This window comes from Mercenaria mercenaria, chromosome 16, assembly GCF_021730395.1.
Source record: "Mercenaria mercenaria strain notata chromosome 16, MADL_Memer_1, whole genome shotgun sequence".
NCBI classification, from domain to species: domain Eukaryota; kingdom Metazoa; phylum Mollusca; class Bivalvia; order Venerida; family Veneridae; genus Mercenaria; species Mercenaria mercenaria.
Window position 1 is genome coordinate 40,872,423 of NC_069376.1, and position 20,035 is coordinate 40,892,457.

Below are 20,035 nucleotides of genomic sequence, written 5' to 3' on the forward strand. Positions count from 1 at the left end.
ACAACAGCACTGCTGTATATAGCAGACTGAGTACTGGTGCAGCCTCAACAGAAACTTTTTCAGCTTCAGAAACTTCACTTTATCACTTAATGAGTCAGTTTATCGATCAGTCAATGATTGACTAATGATTGAATAATAATTCTATATGCTCAGTATTCCTGAAGAGATGTTAAAGAATATCATAAGAATAATACTTTGAAAAGTTTTATGCTGACTCCCATGTTGGCTTCTAGTATATATGTTACAAAAACATGAAATTCTCTGCTTCACCTTAAACCTTCTCAACTCAAAATGACGGCAGGCCATTCTCAAATTGCTGTACAAACATTGGATACTTTAAAAGAAATTGTTTTCCTAATTGAATTAAAATTATTCCCCCTTTACACATATGGCCAATCATTTCACAGATTGCTTTAAAAACAATAAAATCTCACTCTACCCTATTGCTTAACAATTGTAATCAGTGTGTTTGATAAGGTGTGAATAGAGCAAAGTAATTATCAAATTTATATCAAATGGTAGTGCTTTAATTGATAATTATTAGACCCTTTTGTGGTTCCTTTACATCAAAGGGTTTTGTTTGGATTGAGACCAGCTTCTCAACTTGGTGGACCTTGAAAGTAAAAGATTAAGGGAAATTAAGGATTAATGATGGATTAAGGGTTTTATGACTCAAGATATGAAATCCTTTCCTCAAAAATGAAGTATTTGTAAATTGCACAAAAGGATGCTAATTTTAACATGGCATTGAAAAATAAAAAAGATTTAATAAAGGAAATTGTTTGAATAACTTAAATTTAAGCTGGTTGATGGAATTAAAAATGATTCTGGTTAAAAATATGGTGAAAAATAGTTTTAATCTGTATTCCAATTGTCATCCATAGCTTAATTAGAAGAAATAAAAGACCCTGGCAGCCAGTGTTCTGTAGGACACAGATTGGAATCTTTTAAACTTTAATTTTAAAATTGTATTATTTTCTCCTTTTAAAAAAAATTTGTTCAGGTAATATATATTTTTTTTAATTTGATGATGAGAAAATGTAGGCTGCTAAAAGAAGTGGGTGTACCATTATTTGGAATGAGTTGAGCATTATTTTGGAAATTTTTGTGATTCACCATTTCTGTAACAAGTTTTTCATAGATTTGTGTATTAAGATATTATCATTTATATCATTCTAAAGATCTCAAATGGTGGTGATAAGAACTGTCTTTTAAAATTTCAGAATATTATGCTTATCATGAATTTATCTTCAAAGAAAAAAAATATCTAGATTTTAGCCATTTACCCAAGTTTCAAAATTTCAATTTTAACTTTATAATATATTATATTGATTTTATAGGATATTTTTGTTAGCACAAAAGCAGTGTTTCCGTGTAAAAGTTATGACAAATTATACAAAAGTAAAAATTTTACACAAGGAGAAATACATTTTGACCATGATGATGCCAAACAATTAAAAAGGTCACAGTCACCTTGAGATAGTTTTATATTGGTGTGTATAAGATATCTGGAAATTGCAGAATGAAAATATAATTGGAAACAAACAAAAAAACTTACGGAAAAGATGGATGAAACATTAGATAAGCTTCTAATAGCATTGTTTCATTTTTTGTGGTCTTAATCCTTATCATGCTGGACATATTAATTCTGCCTTTGCGACCAGTGTAGATCATAATCAGCCTGCACATCTGCGCAGTCTGATCAAAATATGCACTGTTCGCCATTCAGTCAGTATCTTTTTTGGTAAGCATCCCTTTTAACATTTAATGGTATTGTCCAGATTGAAAGATGGCACAAGTTCATTATAGAAATTTAGCAGGATAAGGGTTAAGTTTAAAAAATGCATTATATGTTTAATGATAATAATCACTGTTTAAACAGAATGAAGTGAAAATATAATTAAAAGATCGGAGGGGGCAAGTTTATAACCTTGGACAGATTGAGCAGGGAATATCGGCACAGATCATTATTTGATTTATGATCTGTGGTGTTGTTTAACATTCTCTGTAATGAAGAATAACACCAGTGGAGCCAATACCATGTCTGGTGAAATTCATGCTATTTTTGGCAGCCAGGAGTTATTGAGATAGAAAACTTCGATAAGTACTTTGTCACGCATTTAACACAGACATCAAACAAACGAGTGTAAAAGAAGTTAATTTTTTTTACACCTGAATTAATTGGCCATATTTCCAGGTAGCCACTTTATTATAAAGATCAATTACGATGTTTGCCCCTGTTTATTGAAACTGATCCCTTTGTTTGGAAAGTAATCAAATATTAAAGGCCTGTCCTTATGGCCCCTATTTGTGGCAATCAGTGAAGGAATTCTGGTAGGTAGGATAAGAAGGGACTAGGTGTGAACATAGGGGATCACTGTGCAATGATAGCTGATAAAAGTATGCAGAATAGGGATTTATTTGATCCATTATGATAAAATATTCTGTTACTGTAGTACATATCCATACAAAAGGTTTCTATTTGCATTAGACAAAAAAAATAATATGGGTTCAGATAATGACAAAGCAAAAGCAGTATAAAACTGTCTGTGATAGGGTAAGTCAGTCCTAATGACTGATACAGAATTAGCCTGGCAAACAATGGAAAATAAAAATTCACAACTGTTCCTATTTTGTTGCAAAAAAAACACAAAAAAATGTAGTACGATTAAATGAAAAACACCATTATTAACCTTTGAGATTTTCTGAATGTCTGCTGTCAAAAAATCTTCTTTAAATGTCCTAATAAAATTTTTATACAACTTTTGAACTTCAAAATTTCATAGCTTTTCAAATGGGAAACTTAACCTCCCAATCATGAACCAAGAAACTGAGATATATACTCATATTAAATTGCATTTAAAAATATTGGAATGAATATGACAGATATTTGCTTATTATGCCCCCCTTCAAAGAAGGAGGGGTTAATTGTTAGCTCACCTGTCACAAAGTGACAAGGTGAGCTTTTGTGATCGCGCGGTGTCCGTCGTCCGTCGTCCGTCCGTGCGTCCGTGCGTCCGTGCGTCCGTGCGTCCGTAAACTTTTGCTTGTGACCACTCTAGAGGTCACATTTTTCATGGGATCTTTATGAAAGTTGGTCAGAATGTTCATCTTGATGATATCTAGGTCAAGTTCGAAACTGGGTCACATGCCTTCAAAAACTAGGTCAGTAGGTCTAAAAATAGAAAAACCTTGTGACCTCCCTAGAGGCCATATATATCACAAGATCTTCATGAAAATTGGTCAGAATGTTCACCTTGATGATATCTAGGTCAAGTTCGAAACTGGGTCACGTGGGGTCAAAACTAGGCGAGGTCCTAAAAATAGAAAAACCTTGTGACCTCCTAGAGGCCAAATTTTTCATGAGATCTTCATGAAATTGGTCAGAATGTTCACCTTGATGATATCTGGTCAAGTTCGAAACTGGGTCACGTGGGGTCAAAAACTAGGTCATTAAGTCTAAAAATAGAAAAACCTTGTGACCTCTCTAGAGGTCATATTTCTCAATTGATCTTCATGAAAATTGTTCAGAATGTTCACCTCGATGATATCTAGGCCAAGATCGAAACTGGGTCACGTGGGGTTAAAAACTAGGTCAGTAGATCTAAAAAAAGAAAAACCTTGTGACCTCTCTAGAGGCCATATTTTTCATGAGATCTTCATGAATATTGGTCAGAATGTTCACCTTGATGATATCTAGGTCAAGTTCGAAACTGGGTCACGTGGGGTCAAAAACTAGGTAAGTAGGTCTAAAAATAGAAAAACCTTGTGACCTCTCTAGAGGCCATATTTTTCATGAGATCTTCATGAATATTGGTCAGAATGTTCATCTTGATGATATCTAGATCAAGTTTGAAACTGGGTCATGTGGGGTCAAAAACTAGGTCAGTAGGTCTAAAAATAGAAAAACCTTGTGACCTCTCTAGAGGCCAATTTTTTTCAGGGATCCCCATGAAAATTGGTCAGAATGTTCACCTTGATGATAAACTTTGGTCAAGTTCGAAACGGGTCACGTGCGGTCAAAAACTAGGTCCCGTAGGTCTAAAAATAGAAAAACCTTGTGACCTCTCTAGAGATCCCTATTTTTCAATGGATCTTCATGAAAATTGGTCAGAATGTTTACCTTGATGATAGCTAGGTCAAGTTTGAAACTGGGTCATGTGGGGTCAAAAACTAGGTCAGTAGGTCTAAAAATAGAAAAACCTTGTGACCTCTCTAGAGGCCATATTTCTCAGTGGATCCTCATGAAAATTGGTCAGAATGTTCACCTTGATGATATCTAGGTCAAGTTCGAAACTGGGTCACGTGGGGTCAAAAACTAGGTCAGTAGATCTAAAAATAGAAAAACCTTGTGCCCTCTCTAGAGGCCATATTTTTCATGAGATCTTCATGAATATTGGTCAGAATGTTCACCTTGATGATATCTAGGTCAGGTTCGAAACTGGGTCTCGTGGGATCAACAACTAGGTCAGTAGATCTAAAAATAGAAAAACCTTGTGACCTCTCTAGAGGCCATATTTTTCATGAGATCTTCATGAATGTTGGTCAGAATGTTCACCTTGATGATACTGGTCAGGTTTTGAAAACTGGGTCACATGGGGTCAAAAACTAGGTCAGTAGGTCAAAAAATAGAAAAACCTTGTGACCTCTCTAGAGGCCATATTTCTCAATGGATCTTCATGAAAATTGTTGAGAATGTTCAGTTTGATGATATCTAGGTCAGGTCCTTAACTGGGTCATGTGCGGTCAAAATCTAGGTCAGTAGATCTAAAAATAGAAAAACCTTGTGACCTCTCTAGAGGCCATATTTTTTACAAGATCTTCATGAAAATTTGTGAGGATGTGCATCTTGATGATATCTAGGTCAAGTTTAAAAGTGGATCACGTGCCTTCAAAAACTAGGTCATTAGGTCAAATAATAGAAAAACCTTGTGACCTCTCTAGAGGCCATATTTTTCAATGGATTTTCATGAAAATTGGTCAGAATTTTTTTATCTTGATGATATCTAGGTCACGGGCTCAAAAACTAGGTCACTATGTCAAATAATAGAAAAAACGACGTCATACTCAGTTCAACACTGAGTCATGTGGGGATAGGTGAGCGATTCAGGACCATCATGGTCCTCTTGTTTTGCATATGTTGGTCGGTAGGTCAGTCGGTCGGTCGGTCAGTCTGCCAGTATGTAGACCAATTGGTTTCCGGATGATTACTCAACGCTTGAGCGGAGGATCATGAAACGTAATAGGGAGGTTGGTCATGATCAGCAGACGACCTGTATAGATTTTGAGGTCAGTCGGTCAAAGGTCACAGTGACCCGGAACAGTTAGATGTGGTTTCTGGATGATAACTCAAGAATGCTTGAGCCAAGGATCATGCAAGTTGATAGGGAGATTGATCATGACCAGCAGATGACCCCTCATGATTTTAAGGCCATTAGGTCAAAGGTCAAGGTCACAGTGACCCGGAACAGTTGAACGGTTTTCGGATGATAACTTAAGTATACTTGTGCCTAGGATCATGAAACTTGATAGGGAAGTTGGTCATGCCGATGACCTCTATTGATTTTGAGGCCATTAGGTCAAAGGTCAAGGTCACAGTGACCCGGAACAGTTGAACGTTTTTCGGATGATAACTCAAGTATACTTGTGCCTAGGATCATGAAACTTGATAGGGAAGTTGGTCATGCCGATGACCTCTATTGATTTTGAGGCCATTAGGTCAAAGGTCAAGGTCACAGTGACCCAGAACAGTTAAACAATTTCTGAATGATAACTCAAGAATACTTGGGTCTAGGATCATGAAAGTTGATAGGGAGGTTGGTCATGACCAGCAGATGACCCCTATTGGTTTTGAGGTCAGTAGATCAAAGGTCAAGGTTAAAGTGAACTGGAACAGTTAAACCATTTCCAGACAGTAACTTGAGAATGCTTGGGCTTAGGATCACAAAACTTAAAATTAAATAGGGAGGACCAGCAGATGACCCCTATTGATTTTGAGGTCAGTAGGTCAAAGGTCAAGGTCACATTGACCCAGAATAGTAGAACTGTACAGTGACCAAATAATTTCTGTTCCTTGTGCAATTACTGAATGCATCAAGGGGGGCATTTTGTGTTCTAGGAGCTCTTGTTTAAATGATAAATTAAATGAAACTGTCAATTTTATGATTACTCTTTGTATTTAACAAAATCAATGAATTGTGTCCACCTTTGTCAGTTAACCAAGGAGGGTTTGGTCTTTATTTTTGTCCATCTATTGATGTCTGACCATAATGTAAAGAGTAGTAAGAGGTAATATCATTTTATTTTACATTTTTCACAATGTCATGTCCTTTAAGACTGTACATCCATTTATGTTTATATTTTTCTCTTTCAGAAATACTTGGAGGCATCAGACTTCTTACAGAATGTTGTGTATATAAATCTACAGTTGAGTGATGAAGACAGAGTAAGTTTGTATAATCTGTTTGTTTGCTTTCTTACGTTTCACATGGTATCCCCTATTTTAACATTTCAAGTTACAAGCCTAGGCCTCCATGATTGAGTGTTTGAGGCTGCTGACTTCCAGTCACTGAGTTATGGGTTGGAATGCCTGCATTGGGATGTAGAATTTCTATATCTGAGGAAACCATCCAGTTGGGTCATAGAAGTTTGATGGTTACACCTGGGTGCCCACCTGTTCCTGAAATAATGCTAGGAGAGGAACCTTGGGTCTTCCTTTGCCACGAAAAACTGGATATTGTATTGATAATTCTGAGAAAGTGTTTGATTTGAACTTGCAGGGTTCGCACAGGCCTTGAAAAGTCCTTGAATTCGATGGTAGTCCTTGAAAACTCCTTGAAAATGACAAAACCCCTAAAAAACCTGGAAAAGTACTTGAATTTTGAAAAAAACTCCTTGAATTTGACCTTTCACTCCTTGAAAATATTCTTTCCGTAACTTTGCTTTGCTAAAAGAATTTAAGGCTTAAAATAAATCGGAGAAAATGAAAATAAATTCGTGAAATTGCAGGATCGGGTCACCCATATGCTATTATAGTGGTCTACGGCCACATTTTATCGATATTTACAGAGTGCTATTTCTACTGTATCACCGTTTGCTTGTTTCCGTTTCCGTTTAAAAAAAAATACGGGGAATAATAACTCGCAATTTTTAGCTATTTGCGAGTGTTTCCAGTGAATTAAAATGAGTAAGAAAAACAAACATGTTTACTCAAGTAAGCGGGAGACAAAAGACGAATATAAACAGTGGCTGAAGCCCTATAGAGCAGACAGAACGAAGTGCATTTGTACGTCGTGTGACAAAATTTTGAGGTATCATTAGTAGGAGCGCGCTAAAAAATCACAAGAAAAGCGTTAAACCTCAGCAAAATAGTGAATCACATCAATCTAATAATCGAATTACGTCATTTTCAAAGGTGTGACAAGTGATAGTTGTTTTATTTTTGCATAACATAATAAAAGTTGTTCAGATTAGGTCGTGGTTTTGAAAAAAAAATAGTGCTTGAAAAATTGTAAAAAGTCCTTGAAAAGTACTTGAATTTTGTCTCTGATATTCTGTATGAACCATGTGAAGTTAAGATATTTTACATGGAACACTATCAAGTAGTCCTCTAAGGCTTGCAGAGTTGTTCAAGCAGTGGTCGCAAAGGCAGAATCACTTGCCACCAGCAGGCTAAAGGTTAATGGAAAACATTTGTAAAATTTTGACCAAGCAGCAATATTTGATTTATTCGTTATGAACCATGCCATGGGAAAACCAACGTAGTGGCTTTGCGACCAGCATGGATCTTGACCAGCCTGCGCATCCTTGCAGTCTGGTCAGGATCCATACTGTTCACTAACAGTTTCTCTAATTGCAATAGGCGAACAGTATGAATCCTGACCAGACTGCGCAGATGCGCAGGCTGGTTTGGATCCATGCTGGTCGCAAACCCACTATGTTGATTTTCTCATGGCGCAGCTCATATACTTTTTTTTTCAGATAAACAGATACAGCACCTTATCAACACTATATGCTCAAATTGGATTCAGCAGAAAGGCATCTTTCTTTAAACGAGTGGCTGCCATGCAGTGTGTGGCCCCACAAAACCCCAAACCAAACTGGCTTCTGTGTCATCAGTTGCTGGTTCAAGCCTTAGAGGGGTACAGAATTTACCTTGACCCCTCTGATTCTACAGCAAAGCCAGGTATAGACATCTTAATACTACAAAATCACTTAATTTTCATTTGCTTGAAATTTTATGATTTCATTCAAAATGGATATTTTTTGAAGACATGAATTTCAACTCTTGTCATGGTAGAGGCCCTTACTTTAAAGGGAGACTACTCGGTACTAGACTGAGCAAAAGTGTGTACACAAACATGTAATTTTTCTGAATACTGATTTCATTAGATATTCCACTTTCCAGAATAAAAAGTTCCATATAACCTACAGCTTTTCCATCAGTGTTATTCGCTGAAGGTTTTTACTGTATTGGGAGGCTTATCCTTTTTATGGTGAAACACTTCAATTTCACAGAATTTCCAGTTTAATTCCAGGGTTTTGCACATCATTTTTCCATGGTCTGGCGTGTTCACAAAACATTTTCAGTCTCGGCTGAGTTTGATAATGAAACTTTATTTGTCATTTATATCTAAATAGCATGTTTAAAATTAAATTTAAGTTAATAACTATTTTCAAGTCCCAATTCGGTATTGATGGTTGGTCTCAGCTGGAATTTAACCTTGAAGTTTTAGTTTAGGACGTATGCTAGAATTCGGGGCGAAATTTTTCCCAATAATAGAATTTCTTCAAACTTTGTTTATTAAAGGACAGTCATCTAAGAAACAAAAATATGCAATAAAAATCATAGATCACCAGTATTGAAAAAGAGTTATCTGCCTTTAAAAACATCATTTTCCCCAAATATTAGAGATAGTACCTAAGTTTTTCAAATCATAGGTTTGAAGTTAAAAAGCTTTGAAATGAAGACAAATGTCCATATATTTCTCAAAAACAGAAATATAAACAATATTTTAACCAGAAGTGTGGAGTTATGAGCATTTAATATTTTCATGTTAACGAAAATTTTGTGATCAAGGAAATGTAACTCTTCTTGAACATGGAGAGCATACACATCAAAGGGACATAATATAGTCAATATTTTCTAATTGGGTGCATTTGATTTAACATTCAACTTTGATCTGGATTGCTAAATAATGATATATGATACTGTGTGCTAAAAATTTAGAACATCTGGAACAGTCTATTAACAGCAAAACTATGCTTTAGCAGAATCTAAATAGTTAAGCTCTAACTGGGACTCGAACCCAGGACCTCTCACACCTAAGGCAGACACTCTACCACTTCCCTATAACAGCAGTAGCTAATAGCTATGCAGTTTAATTGCTGGATTACATTGCGTGAACTGGAACAATAATCAGTGAACTCCGGATTATCGGCGTATTCGCTTTGTTACCTAACGGCAATTTTTGTGTAAAGAAAAAATATAATCTAATGCTGCCAACGTCATAATCGGTCAAATCTGTCCAAATTTCTCTGACGTGTTATTCAGAGTATGAACTTACTAACTGGTAGTACCAGTGAAATATTACTTACACTGAATCTTTTATATTTGCACTTTTTACAGCTGTCGAACGGCAAAGACGGTGAGTTTTGTCCAAATATAAGTAATTATTTTACCAGTTTTGAGAGGATTTCAATTGATGGGAAATTACAGTTACAAACTAAATACCTTTCTGCAACACATGGAGTCATTAGCATTCACTGTCAATCAGTATTATGACTAAGATCGACTGTCATTCATTCATTTCAAAGTTTCATAGACAGAGTCCGTTGTTTACTTTTTGTATCGAAATCGGTGCACTTGTAAAAATCACTTTAGTTTGAAAAATCAAAGTATGCGAAGAGCTATGGTACGGTCTCTACAAATATGATTATCCTTCAATAGGCGAAGTTTGAAGAAATTCAGTGATTGGGAAAAATTTCGCCCATCTCATTTACAGGGAATTCTAGCATACCCCTTTAAATTTATATTAAAATTTCAAACTCAAACTCAGCTGAGACTGAAAAATGACTTGCAAACACGGGTCTGTGTGTGAAACAAAACACTTTGGAATGATTTGATTTCGAGGGCATGAAATTTCATAGCTTTTACCAATGGAGCAATTTCATGGGAATATGAATTCTCAATTTCAAGATTTTCAGACCAGATGTATGGAAATTATATGTGTGCATTAATTTTGCTGATAGTTGTCCCAGTGAAATCCACAAAAGTTAGTCCACATCAAATGATAGGTTTCACAGTAAGTAAGATGGAAGTAAAAACTGGAAATCTGAATGCAGCAAGATTAATGTTTACCTTTTTTTGTATTCAAATTCTTTCAGAATTTGAGTTCTGTTTGAGTTTTGAATCATTACATGTAGATAGCTTTAGATATAAGAACTTTCAGTGTGTATAATTACTAAGTACTGTTCCAATGTTGAATTACAGGACACATGAATGGTTGGCCAGTGTTACAGATGCGTGTTCTACATGAACTGATATATTCTGCCAGAAGAATGGGTAACTTGCCTCTAGCTATCAGGTAAATAATATTAAGCTGTTCATTAGAAAATCCTATGTACTCTAAATGGCAGCTGTATTCCTTTAATGGTTATTGGAATGACAACTAGTAGCAGGGTATAAAGCGAGTGGTTACATACATGTAACTTGTCTGTTATTCATATATTCCATGAATACATGATTATCTTTGCACCAGGTTTTCAGGGTTTGCAAAAAAGGGCTTAATTTTAATGTCTGTTTCCAAAAAAACTCGTTAAAAATGTCAGAAGGTCCCGGAAAAGAACTTATATTTATTGCTGACTCTTCAGGGTGCTTTAAAAGTCCTTTGAAAATGTCAGAGGATCCTGGAAAGTACTTAAATTAATTCCTTACACTTCATGGTGCTTAAGAAGTCCTTAAGTATATATGCTTCCGAAGGCAGATTAACTTAACCACAAAATCCATGAAAATTAGCTCCCTACAAACAATATTGCAAAAGTTATAGGGTAATGGAATGGTTAAGAAGTCACAGTTGAATAATGTCATTTAAATTAAGCATGGGTACTTCCTACATTCAGTTGGGTGTAGAAAATCAAAAAGTGGATATTATTATGTGGTATAGTCCTGATTGGTCAAGCCCTCTTCACAATTTCAGTTTATCATCCTAAGCATATAGTCTTGAGGATAATTAAAATGCACAGGTTTTCACAGGACAGTGCCTTCAAAATTATGAAAAATACAGAAAGTGCTTAAAAGTTTGTGTTGCATATATCTTGAAATTACTTGACCTATAGTCATGAAACCATGTAAGAATACTATTCAGTATGTGAATTTGTTCACCTGAGTTCTGTTTTGTTTTGGATTTCACTGTGCAAGACCAGGGTTATGGCCCTTGACTTCACCAAAGAATATGCATTAAGGGCATAAGTGTGTGTCCCATGTCTCGTAAGAAGTATTTGACAGGGGATTAAAACAGAGGATTTGTTACATATCATGTGAAGTTGTGCACCTGGTGTTCTGCTTGGGATTTCTCTCACTGACAGCCAGACCAGAGATATTGTCCTTGTCTTAGTAAAAAATACATTAGAGTGCTTAAATATCTGTGTCGCATATATCTGAAAAAATATTTCATCAGAAAGTGTTGGGCACCAGTGTCAGATGGACACACATAGTTACTTCACGCTGTTTTTTTTTTGTAAATATAAATTATAAACTTAACTTTTCATGAAGGAATTTAAACATTCATAGCACTATCATACTGCTGGTATTCTGTTATGACCTAAATTACTTTAAAAAGAAAAAATTACTAAAAAACAAACAAACAAAAATAACAGGAGGGTGGGGGCCTTAATTAGAGAACATGCAGTATATAACTGGATACTGAATTATATGTTCAAAATGTAATGAATACATTATGTATATTTGACAGGTACATGACAATCTTACTGCACACACAGCTGGACTACATGAGTGTACAGGAGAAGCGCGAGTTGGTGGTAAGCCTTGAGAACTTCACGTCACAAACGGAAGGAACCACACAGCCTCTTGCCCTAGATTCTGGACTCATAGTTCCGCATGTACCACTTCTTAATCTCCCACTAGTCAAGTAAGTTTACACAACTGTTAAATCTTAAATATTATAATTTTAAAGGATTTCATGGTTGAGTTAATCCACAAAATTAAATCTCAACAAACCAGTAAATTCCCATTTATTAATCCCCCGTCGTGGCGGAGGGATTATAGGAATGGTCTGCGTCCGTCCTTCTGTCCGTCCATCCGGGCTGACGAATTGGTACTCGAGTGTCTAGCAGGTTAGGGTTTGGACTCTTTGTTTATATGACAGTCACTTTAAAAAGTGTCCAAAAGTGGGTTTATGTGACTAATTTTTAGGTTTATGTGGCTAAAATTTAACATTGAAAAGTCACTTAAGTTACATACCTTGAGTCCGTCCGTCCGTCCTTCCGTCCGTAACAAAATCATGTCCGGTCCATATCTCCTAAATCCCTTGAAGGATTTTCATGAAACTTGGGTCAAATGATCACCTCATCAAGACGATGTGCAGAACCCATGAGTCAGCCTTGTCGGTTCAAGGTCAAGGTCACAACTCAAGGTCAAAGGTTTGAGCCTCCCATTTTGTGTCCGCTCTATATCTCATAAACCCCTTGAAGGAATTTTATAAAACTTGGGTCAAATGATCACCTAAAGACGATGTGCAGAACCCATGAATCAGCCATGCCGGCTCAAGGTCAAGGTCACAACTTAGGGTCAAAGGTTTTGAGCCTTCCATTTTGTGTCCGCTCTATATCTTCTAAACTCCTTGAAGGATTTTCAAGAAACTTTGGTCAAATGATCACCTCATCAAGACGATGTGCAGAACCCATGGGTCAGCCTTGTCGGCTCAAGGTCAAGGTCACAACTCAAGGTCAAAGGTTTGAGCCTTCCATTTTGTGTCCGCTCTATATCTCCTAAACCCTTAAAGGAATTTTATCAAACTTGGGTCAAATGATCACCTCATCAAGACGATGTGCAGAACCCATGAGTCAGTCATGCCGGCTCAAGGTCAAGGTCACAACTTAGGGTCAAAGGTTTGAGCCTTCCATTTTGTGTCCGCTCTATATCTCGTAAACTCCTTGAAGGATTTTCATGAAACTTGGGTCAAACGATCACCTCATCAAGGCGATGTGCAGAACTTATGAGTCAGCCATGTCGGCTCAAGGTCAAGGTCACAACTGAAGGTCAAAGGTTTGAGCCTTCCATTTCGTGTCCGCTCTATATCTCCTAAACCCCTTGAAGGAATTTTATAAAACTTGGGTAAAATGATTACCTCATCAAGAACTCATGAGTCAGCCATGTCGGCTCAAGGTCAAGGTCACAACTGAAGGTCAAAGGTTTCAGCTCTGTATCTCCTAAACCCCTTGAAGGATTTTCATGAAACTTGGGTCAAATGATCACCTCATCAAGACGTTGTGCAGAATTCATGAGTCAGCCATGTCAGTTCAAGGTCAAGGTCACAGCTAAAATCAAAGGTTTACCCTTTCACTATCCATAGCAGTGGCAGGGGATTTAGCTGTCTTTCAGACTGCCTTGTTTATGCTCAAAAGGTCAAAATTCACGAATTTATATCCTCACAAATTAACCATTTTTTCCCAACACCGATAGATGACTTGCCCTGGAAATTAAATGGTCTCACATATGTTCCATAGTTAATGTTATCCGTATGGGTTAGCTAAGTAGGGACAGTTGAAAGATGAGGCAAATAATCTGGATGGAAATTTGACTGATGACAGTACATAGTTGAAGTCATTCATTTCTTAATTGTGATTTTTGGAAAGTTGTCAATTACTTAAAGAGACAGCCTACCCGCTTAGCTCAATAAGGAGAGCACAGATCTACGGATCTCCGAGTCATGAGTTTGAGCCCTTGGCGAGGCGTATTTTCTCCGTGACGATATGATAAAAGACATTATGTCTGAAATAATTCGTCCTCCACCTCTGATTCATGTGGGGAAGTTGGCAGTTACTTGTGGAGAACAGGTTTGTACTGGTTCAGAATCCAGGAACACTGGTTAAGTTAACTGCCGCCGTTACATAAATGAAATACTGTTGAAAAACAGTGTTAAACCCAAAACAAAGTAACAAAACTTAAAGAGACCAAGTCAAGACTGGTACAGATTGAGACACACTGATTGGTCGAACTTGCAACTGTGACATAGCTTGTTGAAAAGCAGTGTGAAAACCAACACAAAAATTGTCAGTTTTTTCACCATTACTAGTGAGCATCATTTATCCATACACATTTTTGGTAGCTGGCATGAATAGATAACTGATGGCATTAAACTGGTGTTTATTATGTTGTAATTCAGTAGGTAGGTTAAAAATAAATTCAGTGTTTAAACCAGTCTGCATTTACTTTATATATATATCCGTATTGCCAATTAATACATTTTACATGGATATACGTACATTGCTATTTTCAGATCATTCAAACTTATGCCTCTTCAAACCCACCTAGAGCCAAAGAAGTTACAGTCAGTACAGGAGGTGTCGGATAATGTTTTTATATTTACCCCACTCAATCTAGGCCCAGCTGACACCGGTGATATCAAAACTGATGTGGGTAAGTTTGTTTTACACCATGTTCAGGTTGTAGGTGTGTATAGTATGTTTTTGTACCCCCCCGACAACAAATTTGTAAGGGGGGGTATACTGGTTTCAGGTTGTCTGTCTGTCTGTCCGTCTGGCCGTCTGTCCGTAGACGCAATCTTGTGCGCACCATATCTCCTTATCCCCTTGACAGAATTTTAGGTTTTTTTAGAAAAAAAATTTGCTGAGTTATGGGACTTTGTTAGCTCGACTATTCGAAGAATAGTCTAGCTATTCTACTCACCCTGGCGTCGGCGTCGGCGTCGGCGTCACACCTTGGTTAAGTTTTTGCATGCAAGTACATACAGCCATCAGTGAAAGGCATATAGCTTTGAAACTTATTTCTTCTTTTTCTAGGTCAATTACCAACCTCTCTGGGTCAAGTCCCATAACTCTGACATGTATTTTGAGCAAATTATGCCCCCTTTTGGACTTAGAAAATTTTGGTTAAAGTTTTACATGCAAGTTACTATCTCCAAAACTAATGCAGATATTGATTTGAAACTTCACATGTGTCTTCGGGGTTATAAAACTAGTTGATAGCAGCAAGTCCCATAACTCTGACTTTCATTTTGGCCAAATTATGCCCCTTTTTGGACTTAGAAAATTCTGGTTAAAGTTTTGCGTGCAAGTACATACAACTATTTCTAAAAGGCATATAGATTTAAAACTTATTTTTTCTTTTTCTAGATCAATTACCAACCTCACTGGGTCAAGTCCCATAACTCTGACATGTTTTTTGAGCAAATTATGCCCCCTTTTAGACTTAGAAAATTTTGGTTAAAGTTTTACATGCAAGTTATTATCTCCAAAAATAATGCAGATATTGATTTGAAACTTCACATGTGTCTTCGGGGTTATAAAACTAGTTGATAGGATCAAGTCCCATAACTCTGACTTTCATTTTGGCCAAATTATGCCCCCTTTTGGACTTAGAAAATTCTGGTTGAAGTTTTGCGTGCAAGTACATACAGCTATTACTAAAAGGCATATAGATTTGAAACTTATTTTTTCTTTTTCTAGATCAATTACTAACCTCACTGGATCAAGTCCCAAAACTCTGGCATGTATTTTGGGCAAATTATGCCCCCTTTTGGACTTTGAAAATTCTGGTTAAAGTTTTACATGCAAGTTACTATCTCCAAAACTAATGCAGATATTGAATTGAAACTTCTCATGTGCCTTCGGGGTTATAAAACTAGTTGATAGCAGCAAGTCCCATAACTGATATGCATTTTGGTCAAATTATTCCCCCTTTTGAACTTAAAACTCTTTTGATATTTAACTTTTTTGGGTAATATTTTCCTGCTTCTGGGTCAATATTTCGAATAGTCGAGCTTGGCTGTCTTACGGACAGCTCTTGTTTTTTTGTAACTATACTATATACATAGACACAATCTTGTGCGCACCATCTCTCCTCATCCCCTGGACACAATTTAATGAAACTTCACACAAGTGATCAGTAACAACAGTAGTTGTGCATGGGGCATGTTAGGTTCTTTCAGAAAAAAAATTTGCAGAGTTATGGGACTTTGTTTTTTTGTTACTATACTATATACATAGACACAGTCTTGTGCGCACCATCTCTTCTTATCCCCTTGACAGAATTTAATGAAACTTCACACAAGTGATCAGTACCAACAGTAGTTGTGCATGGGGCATGTTAGGTTCTTTCAGAAAAAAAATTAGCAGAGTTATGGGACTTTGTTTTTTTGTTACTATACTATATACATAGACACAATTTTGTGCGCACCATCTCTCCTCATCCCCTTGACACAATTTAATGAAACTTCACACAAGTGATCAGTACCAACAGTAGTTGTGCATGGGGCATGTTAGGGTCTTTTAGAAAAAAAATTTGCAGAGTTATGGGACTTTGTTTTTTTGTTACTGTACTATATACATAGACACAATTTTGTGCGCACAATCTCTCCTCATCCCCTTGACACAATTTAATGAAACTTCACACAAGTGATCAGTACCAGCAGTAGTTGTGCATGGGGCATGTTAGGTTCTTTTAGAAAAAAAATTTGCAGAGTTATGGGACTTTGTTTTTTTTGTTACTATACTATATACATAGAAACAATCTTGTGCGCACCATCTCTCCTCATCCCCCGGACACAATTTAATGACACTTCACACAAGTGATCAGTAACAACAGTAGTTGTGCATGGGGCATGTTAGGTTCTTTCAGAAAAAAAATTTGCAGAGTTATGGGACTTTGTTTTTTTGTTACTATACTATATACATAGACACAATCTTGTGCGCACCATCTCTCCTCATCCCCTGGACACAATTTAATGAAACTTCACACAAGTGATCAGTACCAACAGTAGTTGTGCATGGGGCATGTTAGGTTCTTTCAGAAAAAAAAATTACCGGTAGCAGAGTTATGGGACCTTGTTTTTTTGTTACTATACTATATACATAGACACAATCTTGTGCGCACCATCTCTCCTCATCCCCTTGACACAATTTAATGAAACTTCACACAAGTGATCAGTAACAACAGTAGTTGTGCATGGGGCATGTTAGGTTCTTTCAGCGATAAAAATTGCAGAGTTGTGGTACTTTGTTTCTTGTAAACATACTATGTACATACAGTCTGCATATGCAATCTTGTGCGTGCCTAATCTACCAAACCCTTACACACAATTTATTGAAACTTCGCACAAATGATCAGTACCAACCCTAGTTGTGCATGGTGCATGTTACATTCTTTTAGATAAATATTCTGCATAGTTATGGGACTTTGTTTTTTGTTACTATACTATATACATACAGTCTATATACATACAGTCCACATAATTATGCAATCTTGTGTACGTCAAATTGCAATGTACTGTGTCAGTGCATGCGGGGGGTACATTCATCACCTTTAGTGATAGCTCTAGTTATACTTGCCATAACAAGTCAAGTGATCTCTGAAATATAACCAGTTATTTCTTCCTTATTGTCTGGTATGACAGGAGGAAACCCTGTGGCTGAGTGGTAAAAGTCATTGACTTTTAATCACCTAGCCCTCTCCTTGTTGGTTTGAGCCTTGCAGTGGTCTCAATGAGAGGAAGTCGACTTCCTGGCTTGTCAACAGATGGCGGTTTTATCCAGGTGCCTGCCTTAAATAACGCCCAGAGGAGCACCTGGAGTCTTCCTCCACCATTATAAGCTGGAAAATCACTATATGACCTAAATTGAGTTGCTGTGATTTAAGATTAGCATATAAGCTCAACCATTATAAATATATCTGTAGTTTTGAGAGGATACTTTCATTACCTGAGACCTTTATTTTCGTAGCTATATTTTATCTGTTTATAATTTGCTTTACTTCTTTATAGAATAGAAAAGGACAAATTTTGACATCTTTTGATTCACCAGAATATATATAGCAATAAAATAAGTTTGCTAATCTTTCTTGATGTAATTTACAGATTTCAAATGGGTTGAAGGTGACATGGCGGAAGTACAGTTACATGTCAGTAATCCAATGCCCGATGAGCTGAAGATCTCGCAGATCACCTTGACCACCGAGGGTGTTGAGATCGAGTCTTTCCCGACAGCTCCAAGTATACCAGCAGAGAGCGGATCTTACCTTGTGAAAATAATGATCCGGCCTACATCTACTGGTGATCTCAAAATACTAGGTATAAATTTTTGTTTTGTACAAATTTATTTTTATAGCTTGGAAGTGAGATAAATATATTTCTAATTGAACTTATCATTTGGGAAAAAAAAGCAAACCAGTATTTGTATGTGATCAGTTGATATATAATAAATCTGTCAGGATTTAAGTTGCTTGCAGCAACCTTTACAGCACTGCTATTCAAAGTCTCAGCAGCACTTATTTTCCCTAACACTGCATGAATCACTGCTATCACAAATACCATGTGACCATGAAAATCACTTGAATGTTGAAAAGAAATTAAAATATTTTCCTATTTTCGATTTTATGTTTTCTTTTTATCACTCACATAAGACTTAATTCTCTGATAAATACTCAAAACAGTTTCAATAACTAAAATATAGTATCGGGTATAATGATGAAAAATAAAATTCTCATATTCTTCATAATGTACCGTATAGCGGGTTATTTCTGTGGGTGGGATAATTCTGCATTTCTGCGGTCTCCTGGTATAATCGCAAAAATATTCCCAGCAGAATATTTACCAAGCAAAGATTTAAACCGCAAAAAAAAGCTGCATTTTTTTCACCAACGTGTTTCACGGTTTGTTACCCAAGGCAATCCGAAGTTCACAATGGGATGGTATAATTATTGGACATTATCGCCATAATCTATCAATTACCTATAATGGTATAATTGATTGTGATGGTCAGTCAAAGTCCTAACTGTTAATCCAACAGAAAACGTTTTTATGCCCCCGTTCATTAGTTAGTTCGTTCGTTCGTTCGTTAGTCACAACGTTAACTTTTTGCATAAAGGCACTTTACTTGCAAACCACTGCACCCAGGACCTTCAAACTTCAAATGCTGATAGTACTTATTGAGTACATTACCCCTACTGACTTTGGGATTACCAGGTCAAAGGTCAAGGTCACAGGGGCCAACGTTAATTCTTTGCATGAAGGCACTTTACTCGTGAACCACTGCACCCAGGACCTTCAAACTTCACATGCTGATAGTACTTATTGAGTACACCACTCCTACTTGGGGTCACCAGGTCAAAGGTCAAGGTCACAGGGGCCAACGTTAATTTTTTCCATGAAGGCACTTTACTTGCGAACAACTTCACCCAGGACCTTCAAACTTTACATGCTGATAGTACTTTTATAAGTGCACCAACCCTACTGACTTTGGGGTTACCAGGTCAAAGGTCAAGGTCACAGGGGCCAATGTTAACTTTTTGCATGAAGGCACTTTACATGCAAACCACTTCATTCAGGACCTTCAAACTTCACATGCTGATAGTACTTATTGAGTACACCACCCCTACTGACTTTGGGGTCACCAGGTCAAAGGTCAAGGTGCTGCGGGGGCATTTGTCACCATTAGTGACAGCTCTTGTTTATGCTTGTTATAGCAGTTTGCTTACATATATTTTTTCAATTCACATGTTATTATAGCTTACACTGTATTCATTAAAAGCAGACTTACTTTACAGCAGTTACCGGTAGTTTAGTTTATTGTTTTTGACGCGCTAGTCATTCTCACGGTGACGCAACATATGGGGAATTACCTCCTCCTTGGCATCGAAAATGCTGAAATATCTCTTCCTTTTATGTGAAAACGCAGAAATTTATCTTCCATTATGTAAAAACGCAGAAATAAAACAAGCAGAAATTTATTCCACAATTTTTGGAACCAAACCGCAGAATATTTTGACTGCAGAAATAAC

At 36.7% G+C, this 20,035-nt stretch overlaps 1 protein-coding gene across 1 annotated transcript in view; it reads left to right on the forward strand.

The window, feature by feature from the left end:
• LOC123539957 (trafficking protein particle complex subunit 9-like) overlaps window positions 1-20,035 on the forward strand; it is a 64,005-nt gene that overhangs the window by 23,071 nt on the left and 20,899 nt on the right. The window contains exons 9-14 of the mRNA XM_053526799.1: window positions 6,374-6,445; window positions 7,981-8,185; window positions 10,493-10,586; window positions 11,973-12,149; window positions 14,520-14,659; window positions 18,114-18,326. Coding sequence (XP_053382774.1) covers window positions 6,374-6,445; window positions 7,981-8,185; window positions 10,493-10,586; window positions 11,973-12,149; window positions 14,520-14,659; window positions 18,114-18,326 — 901 coding nt within the window. The remainder of the gene's footprint in view (window positions 1-6,373; window positions 6,446-7,980; window positions 8,186-10,492; window positions 10,587-11,972; window positions 12,150-14,519; window positions 14,660-18,113; window positions 18,327-20,035) is intronic.